At 41.6% G+C, this 9,720-nt stretch overlaps 1 protein-coding gene across 1 annotated transcript in view; it reads left to right on the top strand.

The window, feature by feature from the left end:
* The window catches only part of LOC125044988 (aminoacylase-1B-like), a 26,496-nt gene extending 18,268 nt beyond the window's left edge, over positions 1–8,228 (top strand). Inside the window, exons 7-9 of the mRNA XM_047641994.1 lie at positions 7,321–7,400; positions 7,542–7,602; positions 7,961–8,228. Of these exons, the coding sequence (XP_047497950.1) occupies positions 7,321–7,400; positions 7,542–7,602; positions 7,961–8,116 (297 nt within the window). The 3' untranslated portion in view covers positions 8,117–8,228. The remainder of the gene's footprint in view (positions 1–7,320; positions 7,401–7,541; positions 7,603–7,960) is intronic.
* The last annotated feature ends 1,492 nt before the right edge of the window (positions 8,229–9,720 follow it).

Raw genomic sequence — 9,720 nt, 5'->3', positions numbered from 1 at the left:
ATTTGAGGAAAAAGAAAAAGAGAGAGAGAGAGAGGAAAGGAGAGAAGAGAAATGATGGAGGAGGAGAGAGAGGGGGAGAGAGAGAGAGAGGAGAGAGGAGAAGAGAGGAGAAGAGGGAGAGAGGGAGAGAGGAAAAGAGGAGAGAAGAGAAAAAGAGGAAAGAGAAAGAGAAGAGAGAAGTAGAGAGAAAAAGAAAGATGAAAGAGGAAAGTGACAGGGGTGAAAGAGAAAAAGGAATGTGTAGAGGGAAGTGTGAAAGAGTGAGTGAGGCAAGGAGAAGAGAGTGAGTAGAGAGAGGGAAAGGAAAGGGAGGAGGTTAGTTGGGGGAATGAGGGAGGGGGCGGAGGGAAAATGGAGACGAGAGAGAGAAAAAAAAAAGAGGAAAAGAGAAAAAGAAAATGAGAATAGAAGCAAAGAAAAATTCAATAAGTAGAGAGGGGAGAAGGAAGTTAAGAGAGAGGGAGGGGAGAGAGGGAAAGAGGGTGAGCAAGGGAGGAGGAGGAAAGGAAGGGAAGGGAGTAGTTGGGGAGTGAGGGTACGGGGGGCGGGGAAAATAAAAGAAGACTGAGGGAAGAAAAAAAAAAAAAAGAAAAAAAACACTAATTTTATCCTTGCACAGCAAGACAAAACCCCTTTCAATATTTAAAAATGATTCACCATGGGGTAATCAACATATCCAAAATAGTCTTCAGAATGACGCGATCACAACTCTCGCCCTGTAGAACGATTCACTGACACTCATACCTTTTTCCTCCCCTACATTTGTCCAAAAAGAAACTGCACCGAATTTACTCAATCATGTTTCCTTCCTCGTCCTCAGGTGATGGAGAAGCAGTGACTTGTGTTGCAGACGGAAGGAACCCCTTTGGGGGGATGCCTTTCGCTCGCTTGCAAGAAAATGTATGTAGAAGATAGATTTTTTTTTTGTTTTCATTTGAAAACTTTAGGAGGAAAACATCTTATGGAATATTATTGTTTGTGTATGTTCATATTTTTTTTTGTTATTTTGTATTTACGCTTTTTGTTTTCATTTTTCAGGGACGTTGTTTTAGAGAAAGAGAATATTTCCAGCGTCTACAGACATGAAATATATCAGGAAGGTACGTTATACCATGCAATACAATAATGTTACGTTATATAATACAGCACACATCACATCAAGCAATCGTTTTCATTCAGCAGTCGATACCAAAAAAAAAAAAAAAAGATATATAACTATCGATTCTAATGAAATAGAACACTTAAATACCTATAGAAAAAAAATGACTTAACGCAAAAAAAAATAAAATCGTTTTCATACACTTTAAAAAGAAAAAAACATAACACCAAAAAAAAACAAGAAAAAAAATAGCTTTTATTCCACACGTAACACCCAACCGAACCAACACACAAACAGGACCGAAAAACACACAACCGATCCGCAAGGCCTTACTAACGCAGCTCCTCATCCCGCGTATCTCCCGCAGCTCGGCATCAGGCCTTCGGCTTCTCCCCATGAACAACACGCCCATCCTGCTCCTCGACCCACAACGAATTCCTCAACCCAAAAGGTGTTCCTCGGGGCGTCGACATCTACGCCGAGGGTATCCCAGCACTCCGCTTATCTCGGCCCGTGGGGATGATTGGTGGTGATTGGTGGTGACTGGTGGTGATTGGTGGTGATTGGTGGTGACTGGTGGTGATTGGTGGTGACAGGTGGTGAGGTGGTGATTGGTGGTGACTGGTGGTGATGGTTGGTTATTGGTGGGGTTGGTGGTTCTTTCTTGCTCTTTGTCAGTCTGTCTGTGTCTGTTTGGTCTGTCTGTGTCTGTTTGTCGGTTTGTCTGTGTCTGTCTGTCTGTCTGTCTGTGTCTGTTTGTCAGTTGTCTGTATCTGTGTTGTTTGTCAGTCTGTCTGTCTCTGTTTTCTGTCTGTCTGTCTGTCTCTCTCTCGTCTTCTCTCCTCTCTCTCTCTCTCTCTCTGCTCTCTTCTCTCTTCTTTCTCTCTTTCTTCTCTCTTTCTCTTTCTTTTCTCTCTCTCTCTTCTTCTCTTTCTCTCTCTCTCTCTTCTCTCTCTCTCTCTTCTCTCTTCTCTCTCTTCTCATCTCTCTCTCTCTCTCTCTCTCTTTCTCTCTTCTCTCTTTTTTTCTCTCTTTCCATTTCTCTCTTTCATCTCTCTTTTATTTCTCTCTCTCTTTATTTCTCTCTCTCTCTATCTCTTCTCTCTCTCTCTCTCTCTCTCTCTTCTCTCTCTCTCTCTCTCTCTCTCTCTTATTTTCTTTCTCTTTCTCTTTTATTTCTCTCTTTTATTTATCTCTTTCTTTATTTATCTCTTCTTTATTTTATCTCTTTCTTTATTTCTCTCTTCTTTTTTTCTCTCTCTCTTTATTCTCTCTCTCTTTATCTCTCTCTCTCTTTATCTCTCCTTCTCTCGTCTCTCTATCCTCTCTTTTCTCTTTATCTTTCTCTTTCTCCTTTCTATTTTATCTCTCTCTCTCTACTCTCTCTCTTTCTCTCTCTTTCTCTCTCTTCTCTCTCTCTCTCTCTCTCTCTCTCTCTCTTTCTTTCTTCTCTATTCTCTATCTCTCTATCTCTCTATCTCTTCTATCTATCTCTCTCTCTCTCTCTCTCCTCTCTATCTCTCTTCTCTCTCTCTTTCTTGATCAGCTGTTTTGTGTCTCCGATGCATGAATGATTGGAAACTAATACTATTGAATGAAGTAACTTATATAGATGTAACTACTTGAGTAGTAAAATGAAAAACAAACATTGCGTGGGGAAAAAATAGTAGATAGAAAACTCAAAAACAGTTATGAGGGCATGATGGATACCTTCGAAATAACGGAGGCTTATAGATATGGATACTTTGGATGAATATAGAATCGATGATAACAGCCGTGACAAAAGAAGGAAAAAGTTGCAGGTTACATTATCTATATATACACATTACATAAAACACACACTACTTATTTATATATGCATATAAACATGCCTATATCTACCTATCTATCTATCTATCTATATACTTTATATCTATATTATATATGAAAGATGGAAATATGCAATACGCATTGATATAGATGTATAAACAATGTCCCTGCCTGGCCTCGAACCTAGGTCAACTCCAGGTATGAGATCGGAGGGCCGTACTAACCTAACCATGCACTACGACTACTTGGAGTGTGCAACTAGGATCTAACTAGCTTCCATAGACATTACCTATCTACTCATACATGAGTAATGATGCGAGGGGAGTGTGTGTAAAACCTCGCTATCATTAACCCCCCCCCCCCCCGATTTCGTTAAGATAATCAACAGCTAAGGATTTTCTCTTTATGTTGTGGTGGTGTTGGTCGCAAGTACGAACAGAACAGCAAAAGACCATTTTTTGTTGCACGAGTGAATATATATATAATTTTTTGTAAACTTACGATTATTTTTAAAAAATTGTTAGCCAGTAATTAATATGATAATCCAATGCTGTAGTCCAGCCAGTCAGCTTTTATAAAATATAGAGAAATAAACCAACAAAGCATATCATTTATTTACAATGGATAAGGTATATACAAATGAACATAAGAACTGTATAATGAGCATGAGCAGATATACGAACACATATATAATTGAATAATGGAATTATAGGAATGACAATGGGTAAATCCATGGATGATCGTATGTGGAGAATATTATCAATAAATATATTTGTATAATAATCGAAACGGAAGCTGAAATCGAGCGGAGAGCTCCCTCAGTTTTAACGTAGATATATATATTACAGCGTCGTGGACACGGCCAGACGACGGCGCTATAATAATATATAAATAATAATTAATTATAATAATATATATAATAATAATTTTAAAAATTATAATAATTATAATAATATTTATATAATAATAATAATAATGATTAATATATAATAATATTAATAATGGTAATAATAATAATAATGGTAATGATACAGCAATAAAAATGATATAACTACAATAATACAATAATAATAATGATAATATCAATACTACTACTAATTAAATATAGTAATGATAATGATAAATAATGATAATGTTAATGATTAATAATAATGATAATATAATGGTGATGATAATGATAATAATATGATATTGATAAGGATGATAATAATAGTAATAATGATAATATAATAATTATAATGATATTAATAATAATAATTAATAATAATAATGTTAATGTTAATAATGTTAATTGATAATGATAATAATGATAATGATAATGTAATAATGATATTGATAATGCATAATGATATTATGAAATTTATGTAAGGATAACAGTAATTATTCATGATATTAATTACAATTATAATTTTATTTTCATTATCATTTTCATTCATTATCATCATTTAATACTCTTTATTATTTCTATTATGATAATAATTATGTCATTAGGTGTTATTATTATTATGATTATCTTCATTGTTATCATATCACCATCATCCATCATTATCATTATTTTATTACCAGTTTTACTGTTGTTGTTATTCTTGGTGCTTTTATTGTTATTTTTCTTGTTTGCAGTGAGAGACATTTCCTTTTTTATTATTGTCGCTGCATGTTGTTTATCACTATTGTGGTGTTGTCATGCAGAGGGCGGGCTAAACGTCTATCTCGGTAGACGGCGGAATTTTGTCCTTAAAGGCGGGGGAAAGTTCTTGGTCATACGGGATTTTTTAGGGATGAGAGGGGGGAGAGAGAGGGGGAAAGGGGGAGGAAGGGGGGGGAGGAAGGGAAAGGGAAAAGGGGAAGGGAGGGAGGGAAGGAAAGGGAAAGGAGGAGGAGGGGGGAGGGGAGGGGAAGAGGGGGAGAGGGGAGAGGGAAAAAAAAAGAGAGAAAAGGGGGAAAAGGGAGAAGAGGGAGGGGAGGAAAGGGAGAGGAGGGGGGGGGGGGGGGGGAAAAAAAAGGGGAAGGGAAAAGGAGAGAGGGGAAAGGGGAAAGAGGGGGAAAGGGGAAAAAAAAAGGGGGGAAAAGAGAGAGAGGGGGAGGGGGGGGAAAAGGGAGAGGGGGGAAAAGGGGAGGGGGGGGAAAGAGAGGGAAGGGAGAGGAGAGAGGGGGAAAAAGAGGGGGAGGGGGGGAGAGAGGGAAAAAAGGGAAGAGAGAGAGGGAGGGGAAAGAGGGGGGGGAAAGGGAGAGAGGGAGGGGGGAGGAGGGAAAGGGGGGAGAGGAGAGAGGGAAAGGGAAGGGGAAAAGAGGAGGGGAGGGGTAGGAGGGGGGAAAAGGGGGGGAGAGAGAGTTTGAAAAAGGGAGGGAAAAAAGGGAGTAGTGGGGGGAGAGAGGAGAGAGAGTAGAGGAAGGAGTATGAAGATACGAGAGGGAGAGAGAGAGGGAGGAGAGACGCCGAGAGAGGAAAGAGTGAAGAAGAACGGATTGAGAGAGAGAGAGAAAGACGTGAAGAGGGAGAGGGAAGAGAGGGAGGAGAGAGGGAGAAAAAAGGAGGGAGAGGGAGAGAGAGAGGGAAAGGGAGAGAGAGAAGAGGGATTGGAGGGAGGAGAGAGGGAGGAGGAGGGAGGGGAGAGGAGGGGGTGAGGGAAAGGGAGAAGGAGAGGGGAGGGAGAGGAAAGGTGAGAAAAGAGGGAGGGAGAGGGAAAAGGGAGAGAAGAGAGAGAGGGGGAAGAGGGAGAGAGAGGGGAGGGAGAGGGAAGGAGGAGAGGGGAGGAGATGGGAAGAGGGAGAGAGAGGGGAGGAGGGGGAAAAGGGGGGAGAGAGAGAGGGGAAGGGAAGAAGAGGGGAGGGAAGAGAGGGAAGGGAGAGAGGAGAGGGAAGGAGAGAGGGGAAAGGAGGGGAAAAGAGAGGGGGGAAAAGGAGGGGGAAAAAGGAGAGAGGGGAGGGGAGGGAGGAGAAGAGAGAGAGGGAGAAGGAGAGAGGAGAGAGGAGAGAAGGAGAGGAGAGAGGGAGGAGGGAGAGAGGGAGAGAGGGGGAGAGGGAGAGAAGGAGAGGGAGGAGAGGGAGAGGGAGAGAGAGGGAGAGGGTAGAGAGAGGGAGGGGAGAGAGAGAGGGAAAGAGGGGGGGGAGGGAGAGGGAGAGGGAAGAGAGGAGTGGAGGGAGAGAGAGGGAGAGGGAGAGAGAGGGGAGAGGAAGGGAGAGAGAGGGAGGAGGGAAGGGAGAGAGGGAGGGGAGGGCAGAGAGGGAGGAGGGAAAAGGAGGGAGGAGAGAGAGAGGGAAGGGGGGGAGGGAGGGAGAGAGAGAGAGAGGAAGAGAGAGAGAGAAGAGAGAGGGGAGAGGGAAAGAGGAGGGGAAAAGGGGAGAGGGGAAAGGGAGAGAGAGAGGAGAGGGGAAAAAGGAGAAGAAAAGAGGAGAGAGGAAAAGGGAAGGAAAGAGAGAGAGGAGAGAGAGAGAGGGGAAAGAGAGAGGAGAGAGAGAGGAAAAGAAAAAAAAAGGGAGTGAGAGAGAGAAGAAGAGATGAGGAAGGAAAGGAAAAAGAGAGAGAGAGAGGAGAAGGAAAAAAAGGGGAGAAAGAGAGAGGAGAAAAGAGAAGGAAAAGAGAGAGAGGAGGAGAGGAGAGGAGAGAGAAAGGAAAAAGAGAGAAGAGAGAGAGAGAAGGAAAAGAAAGAGGGGAGAGAGAGAGAAGGAAAGAGAGAGAGAGAGGGAAAGGGAGAGAGAGAGGGAGAGGGGGAGAGAGAGAGGGAAAGGGAGAGGGGGAAGGAGAGAGTGGGAGAGGCTGGGAGAAGATCGCATAAGAGTGGGGAAAGGAAGGGATAGAAAGAAAAGAGAAAAAGGAAAGAGAGGGAATGAGAAAAGAGAGAGAGGAAAGATGAGAGAGAGAGGAGAAGGGGAGAGAGGAAAAGAGAGGAGGAGAGAGAGAGAGGGGAGAGAGGAGGAAGGAGAGAGAGAGAGAGAGAAAGAGAGAGAGAGAGAGAGAAAAAGAGAAAGAGAAAGAGAAAGAGAAAGTGAGAGAGAGAAAGAGAAAGAGAAAGTGAGAGAGGGAGAAAGAGAAAGAGAAAGTGAGAGAGAGAGTGTGAAAGAGGGAGAGCAAGGGAGAGAGTGAGTGAGAGAGGGAAGGGAAGGGAGATAGTTGGGGAAGTGAGGGGACGGGGGGCGGAGGGAAAATAAAAGAAGATCGAGGGAAGAAAAAAAAAAGAAAAAAGAAAAAAAACACATAATGTAATCCATGCACAGCAAAGACACAACCATTTCAATAGTAGAATGATTCAACCATGCGTAATCAACATATCAAAATAGTCTTCAGAATGACGCGATCACAACTCTCGCCCTGTAGAACGATTCACTGACACTCATACCTTTTTCCTCCCCTACATTTGTCCAAAAAGAACTGCACCGAATCACTCAATCATGTTCTCCTTCCTCGTCCTCAGGTGATGGAGAAAGCAGTGACTTGTGTTGCAGACGGAAGGAACCCTTGGTGGGATGCCTTCTCGTCCGCTTGCAAGAAAATGTATGTAGAAGCATAGATTTTTTTTTTTGTTTTCATTTTGAAACTTTAGGAGGAAACATCTTATGGAATATTATTGTTTGTGTATGTTCATATTTTTTTTTGTTAATTTGTATTTACGCTTTTTTGTTTTTCATTTTTCAGGGACGTTGTTTTAGAGAAAGAAATATTTCCAGCGTCTACAGACATGAAATATATCAGGAAGGTACGTTATACCATGCAATACAATAATGTTACGTTATATAATACAGCACACATCACATCAAGCAATCGTTTTCATTCAGCAGTCGATACCAAAAAAAAAAAAAAAAGATAATATAACTATCTATTCTAATGAAATAGAACACTTAAATACCTATAGAAAAAAAATGACTTAACGCAAAAAAATAAAATCGTTTTCATACACTTTAAAAAGAAAAACATAACACCAAAAAAACAAGAAAAAAATAGCTTTCAATCCACACGTAACACCCAACCGAACCAACACACAAACAGACCGACAAACACACACGTCCCGCAAGGCCTTACTAACGCAGCCTCCTCATCCCGCGTATCTCCCGCAGCTCGGCATCAGCGCCTTCGGCTTCTCCCCCATGAACAACACGCCCATCCTGCTCCACGACCACAACGAATTCCTCAACCAAAAGGTGTTCCTCAGGGGCGTCGACATCTACGCCGAGGTCATCCCAGCACTCGCTAATCTCGGCCCGTGGGGATGATTGGTGGTGATTGGTGGTGACTGGTGGTGATTGGTGGTGATTGGTGGTGACTGGTGGTGATTGGTGGTGACAGGTGGTGATGGTTGGTGATTGGTGGTGACTGGTGGTGATGGTTGGTGATTGGTGGGGTTGGTGGTTCTTTCTTGCTCTTTGTCAGTCTGTCTGTGTCTGTTTGTCTGTCTGTGTCTGTTTGTCGGTCTGTCTGTGTCTGTCTGTCTGTCTGTCTGTGTCTGTTTGTCAGTCTGTCTGTATCTGTGTCTGTTTGTCAGTCTGTCTGTCTCTGTTTCTCTGTCTGTCTGTCTGTCTCTCTCTCTCTCTCTCTCTCTCTCTCTCTCTCTCTCTCTCTCTCTCTCTCTTTCTTTCTCTCTTTCTTTCTCTCTTTCTCTCTCTCTTTCTCTCTCTCTTTCTCTCTCTCTTTCTCTCTCTCTCTCTCTCTCTCTCTCTCTCTCTCTCTCTCTCTCTCTCTCTCTCTCTCTCTCTCTCTCTCTCTCTTTCTCTCCTTCTCTCTTTATTTCTCTCTTTATTTCTCTCTTTCTCTCTCTCTTTATTTCTCTCTCTCTTTATTTCTCTCTCTCTCTCTCTCTCTCTCTCTCTCTCTCTCTCTCTCTCTCTCTCTCTCTCTCTCTCTCTCTCTCTCTCTTTATTTATCTTTCTCTTTCTCTTTATTTATCTCTCTCTTTATTTATCTCTTTCTTTATTTATCTCTTTCTTTATTTATCTCTTTCTTTATTTCTCTCTCTCTTTATTTCTCTCTCTCTTTATTTCTCTCTCTCTTTATCTCTCTCTCTCTTTATCTCTCTCTCTCTCTCTCTCTCTCTCTCTCTCTCTCTTTCTCTTTCTCTTTCTCTTTCTCTTTCTCTTTCTCTCTCTCTCTCTCTCTCTCTCTCTCTCTCTCTCTCTTTCTCTCTCTCTCTCTCTCTCTCTCTCTCTCTCTCTCTCTCTCTCTCTCTCTCTCTCTATCTCTATCTCTCTATCTCTCTATCTCTCTATCTCTCTCTCTCTCTCTCTCTCTCTCTCTCTCTCTCTCTCTCTCTCTCTCTGATCAGCTGTTTTGTGTCTCCGATGCATGAATGAATGGAAACTAATACTATTGAATGAACGTAACTTATATAGATGTAACTACTTGAGTAGTAAAATGAAAAACAACATTGCGTCGGGAAAATAGTAGATAGAAAACTCAAAAACAGTTATGAGGGCATGATGGATACCTTCGAAATAACGGAGGCTTATAGATATGGAATACTTTGGATGAATATAGAATCGATGATAACAGCCGTGACAAAAAGAAGGAAAAAAGTTGCAGTTACAATTATTATATATACACATACATAAACACACACATACATATATATATATGCATATATACATGCCTATATCTACCTATCTATCTATCTATCTATATATCTATATATCTATATATATATATGAAAGATGGAATAATGCAATACCGCATTGATATAGATGTATAACAATCGTCCCTGACCTGGCCTCGAACCTAGGTCACTCCAGGTATGAGATCGGAGGGCCAGTACTAACCTAACCATGCCACACGACCTACTTGGAGTGTGCAACTAGGATCTAACTAGCTTCCATAGACATTACCT

Source organism: Penaeus chinensis, chromosome 36 (genome assembly GCF_019202785.1).
Source record: "Penaeus chinensis breed Huanghai No. 1 chromosome 36, ASM1920278v2, whole genome shotgun sequence".
Taxonomy (NCBI): Eukaryota; Metazoa; Arthropoda; class Malacostraca; order Decapoda; family Penaeidae; genus Penaeus; species Penaeus chinensis.
This window is presented reverse-complemented; position numbering and strand designations above follow the sequence as displayed.